The sequence below is a fragment of the Dermacentor albipictus genome, chromosome 8 (genome assembly GCF_038994185.2).
Source record: "Dermacentor albipictus isolate Rhodes 1998 colony chromosome 8, USDA_Dalb.pri_finalv2, whole genome shotgun sequence".
NCBI classification, from domain to species: Eukaryota; Metazoa; Arthropoda; class Arachnida; order Ixodida; family Ixodidae; genus Dermacentor; species Dermacentor albipictus.
In genome coordinates this window covers 102296478-102322215 of record NC_091828.1, presented here as the reverse complement: position 1 = coordinate 102322215, position 25738 = coordinate 102296478, and the positions used below count along the sequence as shown (strand labels likewise).

General features: G+C 48.4%; 1 protein-coding gene across 1 annotated transcript in view; it reads left to right on the top strand.

Annotated features, from left to right (window-relative positions):
• The first annotated feature begins 2873 nt into the window (after window positions 1-2873).
• The window catches only part of LOC135913715 (uncharacterized), a 38376-nt gene continuing 15511 nt past the window's right edge, over window positions 2874-25738 (top strand). Inside the window, exons 1-4 of the mRNA XM_065446312.2 lie at window positions 2874-3203; window positions 11228-11363; window positions 16724-16855; window positions 18716-18799. Of these exons, the coding sequence (XP_065302384.1) occupies window positions 3012-3203; window positions 11228-11363; window positions 16724-16855; window positions 18716-18799 (544 nt within the window). The 5' untranslated portion in view covers window positions 2874-3011. The remainder of the gene's footprint in view (window positions 3204-11227; window positions 11364-16723; window positions 16856-18715; window positions 18800-25738) is intronic.

Sequence of the window (25738 nt, the reverse complement as noted above, 5' to 3'; positions counted from 1 at the left end):
GAAGAAATGCAGCGGAAACGCACTTCGCAACTCGTGTAATTGTGACTTCTGTACGTTACATGTTCATAATAATTACCGATATACACTGCAGTATAACTTTCCACGGCTCGTTTCGAAGGCAACACCGCATTCACTAGAGGCGCGTTTGCACCGCTTGGAAGCATCGAACTCGTGGCTGAGTGGTAGCGTCTCCGTCTCACACTCCGGAGACCCTGGTTCGATTCCCACCGGGCCAATCTTGGAAGTTGCTTTTTATTTATAAAGCGCCTGCCATGATTTATCACTCACGGTAAACGCCGCCGACGCCGACACCGACGACACCGGCTTTTCTGCGACACCAGCTCCTTAACGCTATCGCGTTAAAACACAGGTATGCGTAGAACTACACTGCTTATGATTTATAAACTTTACGTACGCCCCATTATCGAATTTCGCTGTGTTCTTTTTAAGGATGTGCTACACAGAAACTACGACCTTTAATATTACTAGAAAGGCAAGCGCTACGCCTCTGCCTTGGGCCGCCAAGTTTCGTGGCAAACAATGTACTTCATTTGGAGCCTGGAATTATTCCGCTTGAATCTCGATTCAGGCAACTTACTGTCTTGACCTTCCTGAAGCTTTGTGATGCGTCCCTCTTCCATTTTCAACCTGTTTTCGTCAATTCTCCAGAATTATTTTTCACAACAGGTTGGCGGCGTTACCAACAGCCACAAGTTGTTTTTGTTCAGACGCTGTTACCGAAACTTCAAGTTCGTCTGCCGAACCTGATTTTTCCAAAACCTAATTCGTTCCAGTTAAAACTGATCTATGATGACATTTTTACCCAAACCACGCAAAACTTCTTCCGGCGCCCATGCCTGATGAACTCCTTCAAGATAATCTTAATCAATTTCCGTTTCACATTATAATTTCAACGGACGCACCACAACATTTAGAAAACGCCGGTGTTAATTGGTAGCTTTTCAATTCAGCTTAACTGGTTTTTTGTTATCCATCCTGCCGATTACACTCCGACATTCCTTGATGAATCCCTGGCGATAATTCTCGCCATACCAAAAATTGGGTCCACAGATATCTAACGTAATAGTGGTTACAGACACACTTTCGGTCTGCACACATTCAACTTCCACTAATCGGTCACACCTGCTGAGAATATTTTCGACTGTTATTGTCCCGGGACTGTTATTGTCCGGGGTCCCGGGACATAGTGGAATCTTTTTTAAATGAGTCAGCTGACTCGCTCGCATCGTCATCGCTAAATCATCATCATCATCATCATCATCATCAGCCTGGTTACGCCCACTGCAGGGCAAAGGCCTCTCTCATATTCCTCCAACAACATCGCTAAATGGTGCGGTCTTAAACGTTCTTCCTGATTTCTCTTCTACGACAGGAGCCAGATTCAAACGCCCTTTATTGTTGACTTGTAATATGAGTCATCCATACCTTTTGCACATGATTTTAAACATCTAAAATTTCAGTGGAACACGAGCAAATGCCTCTCACGCCTGTGCGAGGTGACGTTAGCAAGTTTCCGCTGCCAAGTTCCCCGCCTGAATTTATACCTTCGTAGATCTCGTCTATTCATAAACAACCTGTGCTGTTCGTTTTGTAATGAACCAGAAACAATTGACCATTTCTTTCTTTGTTGCCGCCGCTTCTCCTACTTTCGCAAAATGTTCCTCATTTTACAAACTAGAAAATTAGGTTTAGCGCTTGGTACTGCTCTGCACAAGCTAGTGAAGCATCCGGAAGGCTATACGCTGCCAGGGTACCGACAGTGGGACATTCCATTTTATTGTTGTCATTTTTCCTTAGCTTCTCAGTTTGAGTTCTTTAATTTTTCAGTGTATAGGTGCTCACAAAATCGGTGTTATCAGCTAATTGCCAAACAATCCGTTTTAATGTTCGCGTTTAACAATTTGGAAAGTTGTTGAGTGATCGTTTCATTCCATGCAGTGTGGTCAATCTACCTCGTGGGTACGAGCCATGTTTTGAGGCAACAACAACAAATCTACGGGAACCTCTCCCAAATCACGAAGAAGAAGAAGAAGAAGAAGAAGAAGCCTAGCTAGATTTGATTGGAGAAAAATGCTACCAGCGCTAGGATTTGTTTACTTCTCCAGTCTCGGCTTTGTAGCCTACAGAGACTGCCTGGTACAAGCGCTCAGTGAGAAAAAGGCTCCGCACCTCACAGACTACGGAGACGAGGTGAGTAATGTATTTGTGAGCCGCTGGTCGGGAAATGTATCGCTCGACCACGGTGACCGCGCAGCTTTCCTATGCACGTAGCAAAATGGTTCAGTGGATACGACACTCCACACGGGAGCATCCTGTAGGAAACTACATTCCTGGTCGCAGCGGCATGGCTCCGAGATCCGAGCCTCCAGCCTCAGGCGATGTCGAAGCCCATTCTCCACCCCCCCCCCCCCCCACCTCGTCTAAGTGTCGTTACCAGAGGCTTCTGTGTCGTTACCAGAGGGTTCTCTTAACCGCATCATTGGAGGTTTCTTTTGAGTTCCTTTCGGGGCCCGAGCAGGTGGTCGCCCCCCGGGAAACATGAACGTTCCGCCTATGGCCCACTGCATTGATTTGCCGTCGTTTTTGTTGTGCGTCGAAGAACCACGCGTTGTGGAAATTAATCCCAAGCGCACAGCTATAGCGTCTCTCATAGACATCTCCTCCTCCCCCCCCCCCCTCAGTGTCCACACCAGGCTTACTGTTTTATCGCACTGCAGCAATATTGTGTGTGACTGCGTTTACACTTCCGAAGTGCCGTTAATCCTTTGCTCCTAACGTTGGCTTCATTGTTTGCCGCTTTCCAGATGCAGACGCTTATTCTCCGGGTACCCACGATTTCAAGCTGCATCTCGCGTCAGGGATCATGCCATACGTGAACAATAACTTTGACGGCCACTGCCATCTGCAAGCACCTGTTGTACCAGCGGACACAGACAGTGCTGGCTGCTGGCGCTCAGAACAACCTGCCGCAGGACCAGGCGGCGCCTACGATGCAGGCCGTCGCAGAACTGTGGAGGCGGGCGCTCTTTTCGTCCTTCCCTATGGTGCTGCTGACGGCAGTAGACGCGGACAGCCACGCGCTCCAGCACGCAGCCCTGGTGCTCCTCCACGTCGTTCTGGAGTATCTACTTATGAGAAGTTTCGCTGCAGTTTTCTCAGCGGTGCGCCCAGGCACCCGGAAGGTATGTATTTCCACGATACACTTGTGACCAGGGGCGTAGCCAGGGGGGGGGGGGGGCGCAGTGGCGTAGCAACAGTGAGGGGTCGGGGGGCCGTGGGCCCCGGGTCCACGGGGCCAGTAGAGGGGGGGGGGGCTGTCATATACGTCTGAAGACACCCGAAAATTGTGGATATCCTCGCCTTCCTCGACTACACCCGGGAGGCGGGGGGGGGGGGGGTGAGAGAAGAGCTAAGGGCCCCGGCTGCCAGACGACCTAGCTACGCCACAGGGGGGGGGGGGGGAGTAGGTGGCTTGCTTATGGGGGTTCAGCCCCCTCCCCCCCGAAATTTTTCGTGCTGCCCATGCACTGCCGATCAAAGCAACCCCCGGCGCCGGAAATCATTCTGGATTTTGTCTAGAACGATTTTTTTTGCACGCCCGAAAAGCCATTTCACCGCGAAAATTGCGAACTCGGGCTGCATTTCGCGGCAACGCCCATGCACCGGGAGTCACATAACGCAAGCAGCCCCATCCGAGCACAAAGTTTCAAAGGCGTTTTGATGGCGGAAGGGCTCGCCGCGGCATCTCGCGGAGGCTGCGGAATCTACACTCTATCATGGAATCTACGAAGCGCGTGGATGTCAATTCCGAAACTTTAAGGGCATAAAGTTCTCATAAACGTTTGATGTGAAAAGGTACACTGACATTTCCAAACGTGTGCTTTAGATTTTCAATTGCACAAATTTGTAAGTTTAACGTTCCCATAAATATCTGACGCCAAAGGTTCATTAACTTTTCCAAAGTCGTACATCGGGCCATACAACGAGACAAGCAAAATCAACACGCTACTCAGACAAGTTGACAAAGCCCGCAGCGAGGCCCGATGAGACGAATCGTTGTGGTGGTTCCTTCGTGCCGTCATGTCACATAAAAAAATATCAACATTTTTTTTTTCACCTGCGCCAAAGCATCCAGTGAAGAGACTAAAGCCAGCCAAGGTAACTACGTTCTTATTTATTTTTTCTACTTTGACTTTTAATCGCGCGGACACACTGAGCCTGTCCATTCTTATTTTTTGTTCTCGCTCCCCTACCCGCGAGCTGCCACAGCCAGCCAGAGCGCATGCGTTTTTCTCGTGTTGCTCCGACCACCGCGCGGCGCACTTCGGTGCGCGTTCGGTTTTCTCTGGCCGAGTGCATTTTCGCCTGGCAGAGTTTTTTGGACGCTTTCTAGCTAGCAGACGAGAAAAAGAAACAATGGTCGCTCGCCGCCATCAGATGGATTGCACCGCGTTCGCTTGAGCGCAACCTCTACATGAAGTCTTGTCTCGCCGGTGTAAGGTACCGAGTGGTACGCGCATGGTTCTTGGTGGACCAAGCGTCTCGTGTTTTCTTCAATATTCCTTTAATAGCCACATTAGTTGCTCAAAGTAGGCATTCGATTGTGAACAACATTGTGTTTTTTTTTTTAAATTACAGTGCCCCCGCCCCACAAAAGAAAAAAAAAAGCGTTGTTACGGTGCAGCGAATCGTCCCATGGTGAAAGTTCTATTTTGTTACTTCTTTTGCGGAAAGTAATGGGCCATGGGACGCTTCAGTTGCCAGATACTCTTATTATATTATTGCGATAGCAATTATATGGAAACTCCAGGCGCATTCCTGCCGTCGCCATGGCCCTCATGTTCCGCATAAAGTCCAAAGGCGATAACATCATGATCGCGCGCCGCATGCTATATGTGCGAGTGAAAGCGTAGGGAGGGGGATGGGGGGCTGGAATGGGTGAGACGACGATGGTGGCTCAGTCTTGTGTGCGCAAGGGAGAAAAGTGAGGAGCAAGCGCGCCGCTTTCCGTCGCGCGCGATACATTGGGGGGAGTGGATGGATTGGGGAAGCGATCTAGGATTCTGTGAATCTGTGATTGCGCAACATGTTTATTTACCTTGTGTGACCTATTATATACCGTGACTTTTTCTTAGATTCGTAGATTTATTGGAGACCTATACGTATGTTTAGATATCTCTTTGCGAGGTTTTGTGCATACGTGCAGTGAACTTTGTTTCCAGTGGCACTTTTTTGCCCTTTATCAAGCTGTATCTTCGCATCTGTATACTCCGTTGTGTCTTCGCATTTCTAATGTACGAGGGCGAGTCAAATAAAAGTGAGCCTATCCACCCTGCGCAATTATGATTCTGTTCATTATCTGCAAGGCCTGCGCGTAGCACACAGGCATCTCATTTACAAAAGTGACACGCAGGTGTGAAAATAAATGTTCTTTAATGCTCTCATACACTGGGTTGAACATGTTCGCGTGAGGTAATGGACGCTCCAGAAATTGAGCAGCGTGGTGCAGCGAGGTTTTTGACAACTGTAGATGTTTCCCAAAAAGAAATTAGCCACCGTATGGCTGCCGTGTACATTGAACATTGCATTTCATTGGCCACTGTGAAGCGTTAGAGCAAACGGTTCAAGGAAGGACGTGAAAGTTGCAAAGACGATCCCAGACCGGACGAAAGCCATCGTGCAATCACCCCCTAACAAAACTGCAAAGGTTGATGAGCTGATGACACAAGAACGGAGGATAAGCATCGATGAACTGGCAGAGCGTGTGAACATCAGTAACGGTTCGGTTCACTGTCACCGTTCACGCCATAATTCATGAACATTTCGATTATCGGCTCTTGTGTGCGCAATGGATGCCCAAGATTTTTGAACCACCGCCGTAATACGGAGAAGTTCGGCGCTGCCTTTACTCATCTGATCCGGTATCACAATAAGGGTGACGATTTCTTGCCTGCAATTGTGATCGGAGACGAACCATCATGTCACTGCTACGAGTCTGAAATCCGACGGAAAAGCTTAAAATGGAAACATTCGAATTCACCACCCCCAAAGAAAGCAAAGGCCGTCATTTCCGCCGGAAAGGTGTTGTTGACTTTTATTTTTCGATCGTCAGGGGCCATTACTGAGAGAATTTGCTAAATCTTGAGAGTCTTATCAATTGTTTCCGATATTGTGAAACGCCGGATCGGCTGCATGTTGCAATCAAGATCAAACTACGTGAAAAATGGACGAATGGGGTCATCTTGTTCCACGACAATGCCCGTCCCCACGTCGCTGACGTGGTTAATAAAAAACTGGCAAAGTTCAAACGGGAAACGCCGCAACATCCGCAATACAGCTCAGATTTGTCGCCTTGCGACTTACACATTTTGGGGCAACCGAAAAAACAGCTCAAAGGAACCAGATTTGCCTCGGACGATGACGTGAAAGTCAGTTGCAGACATTTTGAAGCAACAACCCAAGGAGCTTTATGAGACGGGAATTACGCGACTCGTTAGTCAATGGGACAAATGTCTAAATGCTCATGGAGGCTACTTTTAAATAAAGTACCTTGTTTGTCATATATTCGCATTGGCTCACTTTCATTTGACTCGCCCTCGTATATTCTGCAGAACTCCTTTTTTTTATACGTGCTCTCTGTTGCTACTATAATTTCGGTGCAATTACTCACGATACACGACCGGTGACAGCTGCTCCTGCGTAATACATTGGAACAAATGACAGCGTCATTGACATTTTTCACTGGCCGTTGCATATGTACAAGAATGTAAACAAGGATCTTGAATGACAAAGTTTCATTAACATATTTGCCCTCAGCGTGTTCATTTCATGGCCTTTACGCATATCAGCGGCATGCACTGCTTTGCTGGTTTCGAACTGATGTAGTTCTAAAGGTCGTCTGATATTTTCTTTACGCATTAAATAGACAAAAAACATGGAAGCATTGACATCAGTTATGTTGGGCACAATTTTTGGCGCATACGAGTGTAATATTTTATGAAAAAAATACATATTTCACTTGTACTGATAGTGGGTAGCGTTCAAGAATTCGTTTGCAGCATCTTTGGCAATGACAATGCAATTATTATTCATGTATTTGATCCCTAGGCAAATTGTTTAAACCCGCCGTGGTTGCTCAGTGGCTATGGTGTTAGGCTGCTAAGCAGGAGGTCGCGGGATCGAATCCCGGACACGGCGGTATATTTCGATGGGGGCGAAATACGAAAACACCCGCGTACTTAGATATACGTGCACGTTGAAAAACCCCAGGTGATCGAAATTTCCGGAGTCCTCTACTACGGCGTGCCTCATAATCAGAAAGTGGCTTTAGCCCATAAAACTCCTACGCGGCCTATTCAGATACATGTAAAACGCAGAAACGCTTTTCTGAGATAACTTCTGAATCGCTTTTAATGAAATTTGTTGCATTTGAGAGAGTAAGTTGAATTCTAGTGTCTGTTGGAAGCAGAATTTCGATTTAGGGCCCGAACTTTATCAAAAATATTTTGAAAAAATTCGAAATCTCGAAAAAAATAGCACGAAGTTTACGAATTAATAGCTCTGCATCAAGAACAGGTATCGCGGTTCTGTAAACGGCATCCATTACACCATTCAAAGTGGACTAAATTCTATATGTCTATTTGTATCATGTGAATTGGTTATAGTATGTACAACGGTTCTGCAAAAGCTATATATCCATAATACTTAATTTTTAGAGACTCATGTGTAACATCAACTTTGTCCGCTGTAGATATACTATTATGTGCAATTCACAAAATATTGATATCAATGTTCATTGCTGATTTACAGAGTTGTAAACTTCATTGTTTCGTTTTCTGAAAATTTTCGATTTCTGCCACTTTTCAATAAAATATTGACAACGTAAATCGAAAATTCGAAACAAACAATCACTAGAATTTGATTTTTTTTCTTTTAAATGCAACAAACCTCATCATACTTGGTGAAGTGGCTGCCGAGAAAAACGAATTCTTCTTCTACATGTATTTAGATAGGAGCATCCGACCTAATGTTTTCTCTTAGAGGAGGCCGAGCTGCATTGAGAGACCTCCACCCCTCCCCCCCCCCCCCCTTCCCCCGGACGAACTAATTTTCTGGCTACGCCACTGCTTGTTACCTATGTTCGTGACGAATCAGTGCATATTTCTCAAAGATGTCACGTGAGGAACACGATTGGCCGTCGCACATACAGGACGCATCTTAAAGAGTAAACAACGTCGTCTGTTATTTTGTAGTTGGTAATAAGGCACTCGCAACTAGGTTTTCTCGAGAGAAGTAGGCGTAACGGTCACTCATTATACTGGTAAATTTCCCTCGCCGGGTGGCTGAAATACTGCCGGTCTTTGTTGGTGCTTGCATTAGAGTAGTTAGGCCACTCAGGTATTGCACTGCGACGGCGCTGTGACGTCACCGTAATGAATGCCCACCTATACGTCACAGTTCGGGAAAAGGCGAGCTTCGCATACCATCGGCGGCAAAATGACGTAAGACTTATTCTGGATATCACAGCATCGTGTTGAATTTCGTGTCCATGTGTTACACTAGTGTTGTTACACCAGTGTTGTTACACCAGTGTCAACACCTGCCAAAACACATAGTCAAAACACATAAGCAAATAATGAAAAAGATTGAGGAATTACCTTTAAATTGATTACGTTAAGGCACATATTGAAATCACTAATTGTAGGCGGTGAGTTTGCAAAACGTATCCACTTAAGGTGAATCTCCAGGATAACACCAGTTTCGAGAGTATATTTTCCAGTGTACGACTGTTCACTTACTTTTGTTCTTTTATTTATAAAAGTGCCTTTAAAAAATAAAGCAAGCTGAACAAAAGTTCACTTTACGGCATGTTTGATGGTGCAGATCTACAAACTAGTGTAATACAGGAAATTAATTCCAATTCGATACGCCTTGCAAGCTCGCCGGCTCCAATTCGTAAATTGCAGTATGTACCATAAAGTAATTGATTAGGTGGTTAATTACTGCATTTCATTTAGATAAATATGCGCTTTGATTTCTCGTGTAAGTGTTGTCCGCCTCCGTGGATAATCCAGCTCAACGAGTAGAATTACGTTATATGCAGCAGGCGATTTCTAAATATCCCGGAAAACGTAAAATTTACCGCCTCGTACATGGCTCCCTATAGAGCATACAGTGCATCTCTTATCGTACTTTGCCATCTCGATATGTTTAGAGCTTTTCCCACGCGCTGCTCATAACAGTCGTTATCGGCATATGTATAACTCCGATTGTTCCGAGATCCTGCTCCTGGATCCGAAAGTTGCGGCTTGCGCTTCGAAAGGTCATTAAAATTATTTCTTCCTTTCATTATTTGCTGTTTCGTATACTTTCATACGTAACCTTATCTCTAACATGCCTGTCGAATGTCATTAATGCATCCCTAATTTTGCATTAAACAATCATTTTCTGTGCCTGTGTCCTGCTGTTAGTGTAGTATTTTTACTGGTTATAATTACGCCTAGTTCCATTTTTCCCCACTGTAGGTCGACCTTTCTCCTACGCAGTTATGCTAAAGTACCCTAGCCATCAATGCATTCTTTTACGTGTGCCGTGACACTCGAAATCTGCTAATCCCCCCCCCCCTTCTCCGCGCCCCCTAAATAACCAACCACGTACCCGCTTGGCTTGTTGAATGTATTAGTTCAATGGATTGGCATAGAGCACGACGCTTTGACATCAGCAATAAGCAGGCCGTTGGAGCCGATAGGCTCGGTCTGCTTTCTGAGCACGCTTGAACCGATCCTTGGACTCCTGTTTGAGGAAGTTTCCGCAGAAGTTCTGGGAAACGTCCCGTCGTGGTGCTTTCATGACGAGTTTCGGCAACTAACCCCCTCCCCAATCCCGCTGGGGTCTCGGAATACGTACGTCACAATGACTTCGCGGGTGCCGAGACGCTCTCCTGCAGAAATGTCCAACTTGTTGGCATTTATATGGTGCCCGCACATGCCCCGTTGCTGGGTAGAGATATGATATGAACTGGGTAGAAATGAACTAGGTAGAGATATGAACTAGAGAACGATAACTCGGTCGTGACATAATTTGGCACGTTTGACTGTTGGAGCAATCTTATTTTGTTATAGCGCAAGCTTGACACGGACAACAGAAGGCACATCAGACACACGCAGCGCTGTGTGCGTCAGATGTGCCTTCTGTTGTCCGTGTCAAGCTTGCGCTATGACAAAATAAGATATGCCGTACCAACAAGCCCCTACTGCTATCCTTGTTGGAGCAAGTTCTGCTCTTGCAGCCGCTTGGTTAGAAGTGACTGTAGGTAGCCGTGCCACTAGAAATAGCAGAACGGGAAGCAAGTGCAGAAGAAAATCCACAGAACAAGCGTTTTACTTTAACACGATATGCGTGTGACAACCTTAGCGTGCGGTGCAAAGCTAACGCTGCCATATGCTACAGTACACGGTTCAAACTTGTATAGCGGAATCAGGCAGAACGCTAACGTGGCCAAAATAAAACCACTGGACGTTCAATAAGTGCCTTGAGAGGGCCTCCTGGATGTGCCAAGAGAAAAACAAGTTGGCGGTGTGTCCATCATCCGGAGATGCTTGAAGACTTGAATGCTTTTGGCGATCTATGCAGCATCGTGTGCTAGGCCCATCATCGCTTGCGTATATACCGGGCATGGACAGTGTGTAATCGCACAAGTTCTTACTTTTGGTACTATACGCTACACTAAAAGCGTCTAAAGAATAGCGTGAATGACAAATGTGTTCTGCTTCAATGCGCTGGAAACTGAATTATTGGTTCTCTTGAAAGAAAGGCGTGCCGCGTGAAGTGACATTAGTAATCATTCGCAATGTCATTACTTTAGAATGTTTTCAGATTTGATTCAGTCATCTTTTGTCAAGATACTTACCAGCAAATTATAAATACTTTATTTACTCCCAGGGTGCCCTTTTCCCCATAGCACCCTCTCGCATTTCTCAATACGCACTTCAATAAATTCTTAGAGTGAAACCCCAGACTAGCGCATCACGTAATTTGCAAGATGACACGCAAAGTCACTCACTGTGGAGCTTCTTTGCACCAAAGCATCTCAGACGTTGCTATTTTCTTTCCCACGCTGTGCAAATGAGCTATGGCCACTTTCAGTGCATCATAATTCTTTCCTGCAGATGGGCAAAAAATTTACCGGCTATATTTTCTATTACAGAAGAGCGTCCTGGAACTCTTCACGATTTTCTATATCATTTTCACATGCCTGCTCATCGTCATGGCCATTATCAAAGAATTCGCCGTCATCGTATTCGCTCCACAGGATATTCGGTGCCGGCGAGTAGCAGAGATCGGTAAGTAAATGTTAACATTTCTGTTCCTATAATCTCGTTTGCAAACGCACTCTTTGAATCTCTCGAATTTTCGACACGCAGAACAAATCTTGCAGAACTCTACGATGACCTGAAGTGAAGGCGCTAAAATGACGGAGGACAGAGAAGAAACACACACACACACAGGGCGCCACACAGGACACACACACAGGGTGTGTGTGTTTCTTCTCTGTCCTCCGTCATTTTGGCGCCTTCACTTCAGATCATGCTTAACCAACACGCCCAACTATCCATCCTATCTACGATGACGGCTGTCAATGTGAGCGAGTAGCCGAGTCCATCTGAATGCTATTCGCCTAAATGAACATTATAGAGCGATGGTTGTCGTTCCCGTGTGCTCGACCACAGCGTCTAAACGCTCAGTCGTTCCACAGCCGTAGACGCTAGCGCCACACAGCGACGTGGGAGAGAAACGCCACGAGGAGGATCGGCAGACGACAGCGCAGCATGACCGCGTTTTCGCGTGGCTGCAGTCCGGGCTGTGCCAACAGCTGCCAGGCAGGCACAGGTGCTGCTGTTGAGCCATTTCGCGCGTGCGATGGTTCAAGCACTACAATAGTAAGTTCACGTGGTGCATGCCACAGTGCACAGACATACTTGCTCGCAACAAGCTAACGCTCCTTTCCAGTGAACCAACCGATGAGACGGTGTGTAGGAACCTTCGCTTTCCGGTTTTATATTACAGCGAAGCTGTCAGCGGTTGGTCGGGAATTTTCGTGGCATCGTCCTCACGAAAAAAGAAAAAAAAATTCATTCTACGACTACGAGAAAGAAAAACGTTCAGCGATTAAAGTGAAGAGTGCATATATTCTTTGGTATAACGCATACGATATACAGCAGAGCATTCGTTTCAGTGAAGAACAAGCACAAAACAAGCATCCAAACCACATCATTGATGACAAGGTTCTCCTAATTACAATACGAAGCACGCAGCGCACACGTTTCTCGATAAAGATTACAGTTGTGGAAGCTGCGGCGGCGACGGCAGCTTGCGGCGTGGAGACTGACGTCGTTAAGCCTTTCACATATAAAAGAACCATCCTAGTGGCTGATTTTATTGTTGTTTCAGCACCGCTATGGGTGTACGACGCATAGTTAGGACTCTCGAGAAGCAGCATTAATACGAGGAGATGGCAATACGGCCACCGCCGATGTGCTGCCGAAATTGCCATTACGCTCATCATTACCATTATTCTACGTTACCATTACTATCAGTCCTGGGTGCCGGCTTTCGAGACTAAGACTGTGTTATGGCCATGTCAAAAGCCCGCTATTTACAAAATATTTCCAGCACGAAAGTGCAGCTTATGTGATAAGTGCGTAGTACGCTGGAGAAACCTCCGCCTGACTGGGCGCACTTGTTGGACGCATGTGCGTGTTTGCCGGAGTTTTGAGTGTGTAGCGATGTTCGCTCTATTATATTTTCAGTTTTGTTTTCCATGTAATAAATAAAGAATCGAAAAAGACAATGTGATCTAATGGTTAAGACAGCTGTCTCAGGATTGCAAGGGCGAAAGTTCGGATCCTGCTGAAGTGAACTCTATTTTGTCCAGTTTCTTATGATGCCATAAATGCCTACTATCGGCAATTATAACGTATAATTATTGCGATTACCGATGTCAAATTTACTTGCGATTGAAGATAAATGTCTAAAATAAGCTGTCACAGACTTCCTTCAAGAAGCCTTTAAGACCTCTAATAACGTATTAAGGTTATTAATTATTAATAACGTTATTATTATTAACGTTATTATAATAACCTTATAACGTTATTATTAACGTTATAACGTTATTATTAATAACGTAACAAAGTATTATTATTATTATTATTAGCAAAGCCACAGGGGGTGTCAACGAACTGTATATGTCAAAATGTTTACACTGACACTTCTTTTAGACGTTTCGATTATCCGTTAACGAAGTATTTCAGTCCTTAGTTACTTCTGTGTTGGATTGGAGATGTCACATAATGTCAGCGTCATCTTGTCGCACATTTGCCGCATCCTCATCTACAACGCCGCTTCCCTGCCTTCGGCCTCACTCGCAGTCCTCCTCCAGACAGCCACTTTGGCTTTAATCTCAATTCACTAGGCTTCGCCATCTTTTATAGCTAGGTCACGGGTGTAACGAATCACTCGGCAACAGATGCAACCCGTGACGCCGGTGCTCTAGAGCACGCTCCCATTGCATCGGCGCCTTTGCATCAAAGCTGAAAGCCCGCCGACCGCCACAAATACAGACGAAACTGCCCTCCTACCCACCCTAGTCTCTCCTCAAAATAATAATAAAAAAAAAAAACAGAAAAGTCACTAGGAGATCTGGGATGTGATCTTGCGCGCGTTCCAAAATAGAACGGAGGCGGTCCGTTCCACCGAGCCAAATACGATTCGTAAATTTGAACCATGCCGAACGCCATGACGTCAATTGTGACGTGATATCTGCTGTCAATCATTCCGTGTCGCCTGCTATACAGACGAACAGAACGGAACATACCGCCTATTTCGTGACGTAAAGAACGAACCGCCTCCGTTCTATTTTGGAATGCGTACAAGATCGCACCCCTGGTCTGCTTTGTCCGTGCGTGCTTTCTGAAATGGATGTGTACGAGTGTACAGCTTTCTACTGGCCCAACGTGGCCCACATCCTCTTAACAATGCGCCGACGTCCATTGGTCATGTCTTCTCACTGAGGCTGTATATATGACGGCCCGCCCTTGCGAAGTGGACCGCCTGACGAGGCCGTGCCCCTATGGTCCGAATAGGATGCCTCAATGTGGTTGCTCTCCTTCCCTCCGTGAGTGGGGGAGAGGGAGACCCAGTAGGCACCCTACTGGCACGCCGTGGGAATAGTTCAGATGCACCATCACGTATTACTGTTTCCTTCTGAAATGGAAAAAAAAGGAGCGAAAAAAAAAGCAACTCAATTGTACAGAACATTATATGGTTGACGGGAATGCCTGCTTGCTGGAGCGTTGAAAGACAACAAACGCGAAATGGGCACTGCGAGTCTGAAAAGCGCCTCTTCTTCCTTTTGTTACAGGTCATGCTCTTTTAGTTGAAAAGGGAGTCATACTGGCCGGCATGGAATTCATATTTCAGTTCAGTTCAGTTCAGTTCAGTTTATTCAGACATACATTGCCTGGGTTGAAAGGACTAAAAGGCAGATGAGCTCTGCCTGACTAAACAGAAACCATTCTCGCCTTCATTTTCACCATCAAATAAAGAAATGCACCTGCTTTTTGAAGCGAGGAGTGCATACATTCGTTGGTATCACGCATATAATACACAGTGCAGCATTCGTTTCAATAAAGATCAAGCACAAAAGAAGCATCCAGAGCGTTGTGACAGCGAGGGACACGGGCCGCAGCGGGCTGGCTGGCCGCTGTTTGATGACGTAAGCAGGGCCGGTATTTTCTAGCGATGCCTTTTCCCATTCTATGCTTTTTCCGGCTTTTCGCGATTGGCCAGTGGTCGGAGCGACGGTCTGCCTACATTATCAACGGGATCAGGCGGCCCTGTGTGGTCGATGATAAGAATAGCGTAGAATAAGGAATAAGGCATCGCTACAAAATAGCGACCCAGATCGCCGCCTCGAAGGGCGCAAGGCTGGGGTCGTTGTAGACGCCCAATTTTGTTTTCGCGGCGCTCCAATAGCCGAAATTTTTTTTATTATTCATATCATAAGATGCCTACAAACAGTCACACCAGGGGCAGCATAGGAGGAATTACTTGTCCTTAACTGACCTTTAAAGATATGGTCAATAGATGGCGATGAAAGTGGATGGCAAAAACAACTGGCCCGCATTTGGGATTCGAACCCGCGTGAAAGAGTCACGCGACAGCACGCAACTTTCGCTAGCCCATGGGTAATTCCCAACAATGCAGGCGTGGATATCAATCGAACGCGAAACTCAAAAGCTATGCAATGGAACCCACGTAGCGAACGTCAGACCACGTGGGAAAGGCTGTCACGTGACTTCGGGTATCTTTCGCTAGTCCGTGCGTGATTCCGAAACCATACACACATATGACGTCACATGAACAGACTCGGACCAAGCTCTGCGATGATACGCACGTCGCGCACGTCAAACAACGAAGAAAGGTATGTCACGTGACTTTACGTAACTCGCCAGCCCAGCTACCGATATGGATATCAAAGGAATAATAACCTCAAAAGCTATGCGAAGGTACCCCACCTAGCGAACGTCGAATCGCGTGGGAAAGGATGTCACGTGACCTCGCGTGCCAGTTTACCGGCATAGCTGTGCGCCGGTAAACTGGCAGCAGCTTGCGGTAACTATAGCTTGTGGAAATACAATTGCAACTGCCATAATATATCTAAATGCTAGCGCATAGGCATCGGCAACAGTAATGGTTTGTGTACCATAGTTTCTTCTACTCTGGAGTACATATGCATCCTCCACCAGAAAATGAAGCTTTTTCGTCCTCCTCCTCTATCAGATTGGAATGTGAAGTGGGGTGTAATTTGTAGGGTATACTCTTGCATAAACTTCATAAGCATTTCTCTATATAGACTTCTAGAACGCCGCATCTGTAGCTGAGAGTTTGATTACCAAAACGTACCATTGAAAATAACTGGCCGACATCCGCATCCCCTGAAAACGCATTCACTGTGACGAATTAACACAAGTCCCCTCGCTGAAACGTTGGCTCCGTGGCTTTCCCCGTTCATCTACTGTTGATCACCAGAAGTACTTCCAGACGTGCATAACTGCAGGAAATGCGTTAGTCTATTACGGCGAGTTGGCGCTTGATTCAATTTTTTCAATGGGGTTACGTAAAATTGGGACGCTTGAACGTGTTGGTTCTCGCGCGAGGCATCGTGGGCGTGGTCCACGCAAGTAAAAAGACGACTTGCGAACACCTCACAGTCAGATGAAAGATAAGCAGCAATGATTCTGGTGCAATGCCCACTCAGGCATGTCCGGACGCTCTGTCATAACAGCAGCGGCGGTAATTAACTGCATCGTTTTCAGTTAGTAGCATCCGTAACCATCAACGCGTTTACTACTGTTCGATTTTCCCGCCGTTCCGCCGCACCGGCATGTGGCGCCATGCCACGGTAACGGCTCGAAACGTGATCGTTTCCGAGATCACTCCTCGGTCGCCGCTCTGTGTCGCAGCTGTCTGAGCGGTCGATCTACAGTCACACGTAAACTTGTTCGCACTCGCAGCAACCGCCAGTGCATTGCGTGTGCTGTCAGCAAAACGCGCAGCTGGGACCGTTAGCAAACAGGATGTGGCGACGAGAGCCGTGCGGCGTTTGTGCTGTACTCTCTACGTAACCTGGCGACGTTTACAGCGGCCATGGACAAGCCGCGCGTGGTGGACCTTCGATCGGACACGCTGACCAAGCCGACGCCCGAGATGCGGCAAGCCATGAGGGACGCCGAAGTCGGCGACGACGTCTTCAAGGAGGACCCCACCGTCAACGGTACGCACGTGCAGCCATATGGTGCAGCACGGTTAACACCTTGATCTCCAAACCGCGTTCCGAGCAGCGAGAGTACAGTGAACTCCCGTAGCGAGAGCAGACGGCGCGAGCTGTGGCGTGAGCGCCAGACGACACATTCCGCTATGTTGCGCATGCGCGCGGCCAGCCCCACAGCGTCGTCTGCTTGCCTCGCTCGGAAAGCGGCCCTAACAACGTACTCGCGTACCAATGTCAATGTTCTGTGGCATCAAGTTACTAAATTTTAGTGGGAGCCTATGTTCTGTGGTACGAAGAGCGTTGCGCGCGGCTAAAAGCATTGCAACCCGCGCGGCGCGATTGTCGATTTCGCGTTTCGGTTGCGGCCGTTTAGCGCGGGTGATTCAAAGGCGAGCTCACTGGCGCGATGTTATAACGGTTCGATTTCCGAACTGATATAAGATCGCGCCCAAGCTGGTTAGCACTCAGAGAAGCGCTACTGGCTGTGTAATTTACCTTGCCTAAAAAAATAACTTCGCAGTTTCGCCTGAAAAGCGAAGCATTGAGTGCGATAACAAATTATTAGACAGCTATACGAAGTAAGGATAGCAACTTTATCGGCCATATATATACTTGTAAACATTCGCTTACTAACTCAATTAACAAGCATGCATGGTTCCACGTGCGCAGAGGCAAACATGAACACATATCACTCGATGACCGCGAATGCTCGCTGTCAAAACGGTAGCGTGAGGAAGCGCGGCAGCTGCGGCGAGCGAATTTCCCTTCCCGCTGCCTCTCGCTTTAATGCGAACGGAGTGACAAGAGCACAGCGCGCACGAAGCCATCAGCCCTGGGTGCGCCTACACTCAGTACTCACCAGAGATCGCTTTGAGATAGGGCCTGCGCGGCCACACCATTCGTAGCCACCGCCGCAGTAGAACGCCCCCTGCTGCCTTGCGCGCGACGAAAGACGGCGCGCTTCCTTGCCGACCCTTCCACATTTGCGGCTGACCCTTGCGGCTGACCCTCGTACGCTTTCACTAGCACCTACAGCATACGGCGCGCGGCCGCGATGTTATCGCATAGGAACTTCATATCGAACATCACGGCGACGGCGGAAATGCGCCTGGAGCGTCCATGTAATTGCTATGGAACGAAAAAAAAACGGAAAATTAATTTCCCATCTTCTCGGAACAGCGTTGTTAACACTTTTATCGTTTCTCGAATCCCAAACAGCCGCTCCCTTTCACATTGAACCCGGCAGTACTCGTGCGTACGCTAATGCATATGCATCAACGGTAGACGAGACCTCGCGAAAGAACCAACAGCGATGGCGCAGCTCCTCTCTCACCCACCGCCTCTCTCACCTTCCAATGAAAAATAAATATGCACAATGAAAAAAAGAAGGGGTGCGAGCCACGGATAGTTTGATTACGCGAGAAAAAGCCACGTACTCCCCGTTTACTTCACTCCACCTCTCACGTGCTAAGAACAAGCACGCATGTGCCAGGCGCAAACCAACCAACCGCTTATATACTCCAGCCTGTATGTGCGCGCCTTCCAACTGGCCTATCTTCTCACGCGAGGCCCACACCTGTGCTGACACAGTGCACCCACTATATCCCAAATAATTCCCACATGTTACGACACTTGATTCCCCACACTACACCCATAATATAGGGCTCCAACATATCCCTCACCTCTGAACTCCACCACCTGCCTGATACCAAGAACAAACGTATCTTGCGGTCTTCATCAGCGACATCCAGAAGAACGTTGCAAGCCAGTCCCTGGACTGAGGACCCGCGACAGCCTATACCAGCTTTTCCTTCCAATACGTTGCGTTCTCTCTCTGCACCATCCTTTCTTTGTGTTTTGCAGAGCTCGAACGTGTGGTGGCCGAGTTCATGGGAAAGGAGTCCGCTCTGTTCGTGCCCACGGGCACCATGGGAAACCTGGCGTCAGGTGAGACGGAAATATCTCGTAAACGCCCCTTGCCCTTTCCCTCCATATCTCTTCGCAGAGTGCCGACGCTTTCCAGTCTGTTCTTTGACCTCTTATAGGGAACCCAAGCTCAAGTTAGGGCGCGCGACGACAGCGCGCACTGCTGCCCCAGCGAGCGAGCAGTGCAAAACTGGGGATAGACGGCGCCCGCGCCGCCAGGCGCAACCAGTTTGCAGGCGGCCACTGCACGTGCGCGCCCGCGCTATTCAGTCGAGCCGGGGCACTGGCGCGTCGCGCCGCCAGCTGGGAACGTTGTCAAAAGGCTTCTTGCGCGAAGTTGAGTTTCCACAATGGCAAAAGCGGCCCCGCCGAAGCGAAAGCGCGGTCCGAAGTACTGCTGTGTCGTGGGCTTGTGTGTCGTAACGAGCCCATAATTCTCGTACCTTCAGTACTGGCACAGTTACTTATCTGAAGCAGTGCGTTCTACAGCATGAATGTTTTTCTAACTCATTTGGGAAAAGGTCCGAGACATCTTGTTCTAGGCGTATCTTCGGCTTTCCGCTTGGCTTGCCCCATTTCTGTGGCTGGCTGATGCATGAATTTACTTCTTTATTGTTGACGTAAATGCACACCGCAGCTGCGTGCTTGCACTGAGCCGTAATGCCAGCTTTGCAGGTGCATCTCCTTCTCGAAAGCAAGAATTCCTCTTCTCGTGGCACGACCACTGCAGCTATGAAAGAATGAAAATAAGGGTGAGACAGTGAAGCCATTTGCCACTACTTTTCAAATGCAGCTGCCTTCCAAACTTGCCTCCACAAATATTCAGCAACATGGCATGGTGCGCATTTCCAAAGCTAACTACAAGTTTGCACCTCCGCCACAATACTCCAGGCTGCCATATAAAGCGAAAATAAAGGCAACATAATATGCTTACGTTTACTAATATAAACATTCAGCACAGTGTTTCGAGTGTGCGTTCACTAGCGCGCTAATTACGCGAGCGCATCACGCGCACGATACCATATCGCGCCTTTAATTCTGCATCACTCACACTGAACCGCGTTCGCGAAGCAGGTTTTATGCGCCTGTAAAACCGCTATTTTCACAAAACTCGAGTGCAGGCATGACGCGACCGCCGAAATCAACGAGGTGAGCAGTTCAACTAGCTTCGCAGTGCTTAAATTTCAGCTGCCTCGCCACCAAGTCAGTGGGTGATCCTCCAACGGGCGAAGCACAAGTGTTGTATATTCCCAGGCTTTTCAGTGGGATGCCATGGCCGTACAATTATTTTTTTTTTTCGCACGCCGCAAACGTTCGACCCCGACAGTAGACGACAACAACTGTAAGGCTGCCATATCAAAACAACTAAAGCACACGCTTCATATTCGACTACGAAAAACATCGAGAGTGCGCGGCTTCATTTCGCAGTGTGTATAGACAATCAGTATTTTTAACATATGACAGAATGACCCTCACCTCGAGGTACAGGTCGTGCACGATTTTGTCGCTCACTTGGGAAATACATTTTACATTGAGCTGTGCTTCGTTGCCGTTGAATGTCTGCTCCACAGAGTTTACGTGACTGACGAGCTTTTCTCCTGTTAACAATTTGGCTTTCCTAAAATAGCTGGCCGATCTTTTTGAAGCCGCAACGAAGTCGATACATTGTGACGCGCCGCACGTGCAAAGCGAGGAGAGAGCCCTGCACGTGCACAAAAAGCGAGAGGCTGCAGCGCGGCGCAGCAGAAATGCGCAGTGGATATTCCCAGTTTCGACTTTTTCTGCCACAGATGGTGCTACCCGTCAGGAGCAGTGGCGCCGCTCGCGGTCCTTGGGTAGCCTATAGCGTGACAGTTTTTCCCTCGAAGGAAGAAAAAAAGTGGAATTGCGGTTAGAAATATTTGTATACCAGGTACGGGATAAGAACATCGAAATTACTATCATGTCATTTGCTATTCCGGATGATATTTGTAGACTGGTTTAAAGAAAGCTGAAACGGGCATCTATATGGCTTTGTACGATGTACAACACAATGCCTTTGTATTCGAATGTTTTGGCACTGAATAAACTAAGACTTGGTACTGTAGGGGTTGAAGGACGGGACGTCGGGATGAAAAAACAAAACTTGGGAGGGTTTATTTACATATTATAAAGGGAGATGAGAGTCAAGTACCAGTCGTACAGACATTACGGGCCGGCAGCAACTCGGACGCTGCGGCCCGCGGCAAGAAGTTCGAGAGAGGTGAATCAGGGAATCAGGGCATGTCCCAGAATCCTCAGGTCTCTCTGGAAGGCTTCTTATAAGCCCTTCGAGCACTGCAAGTCACGTCATGTTTGACCAATGGGAGAGTCCACTCCGATGACGCCACTTGCAGCCAATGGTAGGCGCCCGTGTCGTGGTGTCACACCTGGCGGGGCTCTCTGCTGTCTTGCCTCGCAGACTGGCAATCCACTTGTAGGCTGGAGAAGGAGCGGGGTCACACCTGGCGGGGCTCTCTGCTGTCTTGCCTCGCAGACTGGCAATCCACTTGTAGGCTGGAGAAGGAGCGGGGGGGGGGGCGCCCGTGCACCTGCTTCATTGTCGGATGCCCACCTGCTCCCGGTGACTCGGCTCCGCAGTGGTGGCAAATGCCTTCTTCAAAGACGAAGGGGGTCGATTGCGCTCCATTGTCCCAGGCCCCCTTCTAATCCCGGCGACGCACGAACTTGTTGCCTTAAACTTGTTTGCTCGGCCGCTTCTCTGGAATGCGCTTTCCTGCTTCCGCATTCCTCAATTAGCTGTGCTGCCACTCGAAGCGGTTTGGGGAACTCGAAGTAGCCTCAGGAACCAGCTCCATATCTAACAGCTCGTCCTCGCCCCGGTTGTTCTGAATGGCCGGTGAACTCAATTCGCTGGCCAGGAGGAACGCTGAAAGAAGCTGCAGGGTACTGGGGTCGAGCCTCGTTTGACGAACTTCGGGATCCTAGGCCCTGGAGAACAAACGTCAAACAAACAAAACAGCACAGCGCTGCACCACGCGTAAGCGCAGGCTCTTCACCCCTGACTCGCCAGACTATTACTGAGTCAAAATCAACCCTGATCTTTTAGTTCCCCAATTTTGACAACAGTTCCAACCACCCTTCCAAACAGCTATCCATTTCTCCTCGATTGCCGACAAGACCAGAGTACTATTGTTGTTGCAAAACAAAAGGGTCGTCGACGATGCAAACAACAAATGAAAACAGCCGAACATAACATAAGTGGCCTAACTACACGAACAGCATGTTTCCAATTTATCGCAGTGGCGTACTTATCGCACGTAATGGTGCCACTGAACAATCTGGTCAACCTCACAAGTACGTAATCACAAGTGCACCAGCCTTGTGGTCACTAAACAGAACGCGTACTTGCATTGAAGGCAAACTTTTCACTTACGCTTACTCACGTTTTTTCCCTGAAGGTCCTACAGGACACGTGACGTAAACGAACAATTAAACTTGCGGGACTTACACACTCCGCAGAACTCTTAAAATGATGCGTCTTCTAATAACTCGTTCCACGCGTACTTATAAGAGAAGTCAGAATACGGCTGCCAGAGCAACCCAGTCATAAATCTGCTTCCTTCCGTCCACACAGGACACGCGCCAATGGAACTAAGAACGCCTCTCAGTGCAACTCATGCACTTACTGAAAATCTACGCGCTTAACCTTAAAATTCAAAAACACTTAAAAAGAAAGAAGGTTAAATAACACACGCGCTTTACCATAGGCCTTTCGACGATAACCTTGACCTTCAGGTTACTCACACACACCAAAAAAAAGCCTATCTACTTATTAATGAGCATCTCGCGAGACTACATGCTTACATAAAAACGCGTCTTTCAAATCTCGAGCTTCTCGAACGAAAACATAACCAAAGCTCAAACCTTACACATTGAAAGAAATCCCAGTCTCAAATCGCGAAATTTTCCGATGCTCAAAAATAAAACAAAACACTTCATTTCTACGGAAGGGCTCCTGGCCTCCCTTTCCAAACGCTTACGTCTGACTCATACTTTGAGTCGTACCCGGGGTGGGCGTGGTCTGAAAGCTACTCTGGCTGCCGGGGATCAACAAAAGGACTGACTAACTATCAGCTCCCCCAAGACGTTACGCTCTCTTGCCAATTTGCGTCCCGGCGCCCCGCTTTCAACACGAACTCGACTGACCGCGTCGCCACTCCCCACCTGGCCTCGTCCTGCCACCTTGCGTTTCTTCGAACTGCACGCTGAGCTATGAAAAGAACTACGGAACGACGAGGAGCTTAACTGCCTCGTGCCCTTTGTCCGCGTCCGTGCAGAACATTCTTCGCGGTCCCCCTTTGACCTGTGGCTCGAACGTTTTGGATGCGTCAACATCGTCCTTGACGACCGCATCTTTTTCCTTGCGCCCTGCCCTTTTGGGTTTCTCGCCATTTTTGGCGGCGCTACATTATTTACCGTCTCTCGGTCTTTACCGCGCTTCTTTTTACGGCGCTTTCTCTTTGCACTCGTTTTCATGTCGCCTCGTGCCTCGTGCTGGCCGGTACACATTTCGTCGGCCCGGATCGGCCTCTTACCCGCATTGTCTGAGTGATTTACATTTAAATCTACTCTCTCTCTGCCTCGACTGGCGGACAGCTCAACCGACTCTGGCACAATGCAGCAGGCTTTACTCGAGTAAGACAACTCGCACTCTTGCGAACTGCCCTCTACTACATTGCCCAGCGCACGCTGTGAATCGGCACACAGCCCGTCGGTATCGATCGCTGTCTCACGCGCACAGTCCGAATGATTAACTGAATCATCCCTATCTAGGCCATCTAGACTGGCGGAGAGCCGCACCGATCCCTGAACAATGCAGTTGTTCTCTCGTGAGCTACGGAGCTCGCCACCCCGAGAACTATTCTCAACTGCATCGTCCAGCTCGCACTTCACTTCTGCACGCACATCTGGCTCTACATGGGTGCTCGCTTCTGTCGGGTCAGAAGTGCCCTTCTCTTCGCTAGCAACCTCGCTAACATTACCAGCGACGCACACGCTCGGTAACTGTGCCAATTTGTTCGCAGCTGGCCTAGCTGTCTCCACAGTCATCTGTTGGCACAGCACCTCGTCGCTCTCACTACGGCCTTTAACGGCCTCTGTTGCCACTAAGGCATCGTTAGCAGCTAGCGTTTTCCCTTCACTTATGAATCTGCAGCCAATCTCACAGGCACTACTCTTTTCGTCGGCTCCTGGCGAAAATCTGCTAGACACTTCGTCATTCTTTCGCTCTGTACTTCCTACAGAATTCTCAGACAGCCGTTGTCTCTGTGCCAATACCTGATCACAATACTGTATCTCTTTGATCAGTGCTGCTTTCTCTCTCTCATACTTTTGCTCACGCTCAAGCTTACGTTGATTCTCACGGTCGTGAAGCTCACACCTAAGAGCAAGTTCTTGAAGCTCCTGCTTCCGTTCATTCTCGCGTTCTTCACGCTTAAGCTCACTCCTAAGTTCACGACGCGCTCGCAAACGTACACGACGCTCTCGCTCCCGTGGCTCCTGTATCACTTCCCAAGCAAGCTCAATGCTTTTGTGATCATTGCCACTATCATTAATCGCCTTTATGATAGCTGGCGTTTCCATCCGTTCGTCCGCCTCAACTCCCAAATCGTCGCACACCAACAACAAGTCTAACCTCGTCAACCTTCTAAGATCCATGGCAGCTGCCCCGACAGGTGGTTAAAACTGTTTTCCTTAATTAATTTGTGCAAACACACAATGCAACAAACTCCCGATTCCCAGAACTATCAAAATTGAACACACAACCTTTGAGTCTGGCGAATCATAAGGAAAAAAACCACGCGCTCACTTACGGTTGCAGCACCCTGCCATCCGGTTCGTTCGTCCGCTGTTGCCGGTTCCTTCCGGACTCCCTGGGTCGAAGGCTCGCTCCTTCTTCGATACTCCCAGTCTCTTCGGACCTCTTTCGACGAAGGCTCTCTCTTCTTCGCTCTTCCCGGTTCTTTACGATCTCTCTCGACGAAGGTTGATTCGTAGCGCTGCCACCAGCTGATGCATTCGGAGGCGATCCTACCGCTGCCAACCAGATGTAGGGGTTGAAGGACGGGACGTCGGGATGAAAAAACAAAACTTGGGAGGGTTTATTTACATATTATAAAGGGAGATGAGAGTCAAGTACCAGTCGTACAGACATTACGGGCCGGCAGCAACTCGGACGCTGCGGCCCGCGGCAAGAAGTTCGAGAGAGGTGAATCAGGGAATCAGGGCATGTCCCAGAATCCTCAGGTCTCTCTGGAAGGCTTCTTATAAGCCCTTCGAGCACTGCAAGTCACGTCATGTTTGACCAATGGGAGAGTCCACTCCGATGACGCCACTTGCAGCCAATGGTAGGCGCCCGTGTCGTGGTGTCACACCTGGCGGGGCTCTCTGCTGTCTTGCCTCGCAGACTGGCAATCCACTTGTAGGCTGGAGAAGGAGCGGGGTCACACCTGGCGGGGCTCTCTGCTGTCTTGCCTCGCAGACTGGCAATCCACTTGTAGGCTGGAGAAGGAGCGGGGGGGGGGCGCCCGTGCACCTGCTTCATTGTCGGATGCCCACCTGCTCCCGGTGACTCGGCTCCGCAGTGGTGGCAAATGCCTTCTTCAAAGACGAAGGGGGTCGATTGCGCTCCATTGTCCCAGGCCCCCTTCTAATCCCGGCGACGCACGAACTTGTTGCCTTAAACTTGTTTGCTCGGCCGCTTCTCTGGAATGCGCTTTCCTGCTTCCGCATTCCTCAATTAGCTGTGCTGCCACTCGAAGCGGTTTGGGGAACTCGAAGTAGCCTCAGGAACCAGCTCCATATCTAACAGTACACAGTCGGCACTGCAGAGATAGCGACTAAATTTATGCACCTGGGTGGACGCAGCCACCCGAGTATATTGGAGTGTTCAACCCCTTTGGAAGCACCGTGCACGAA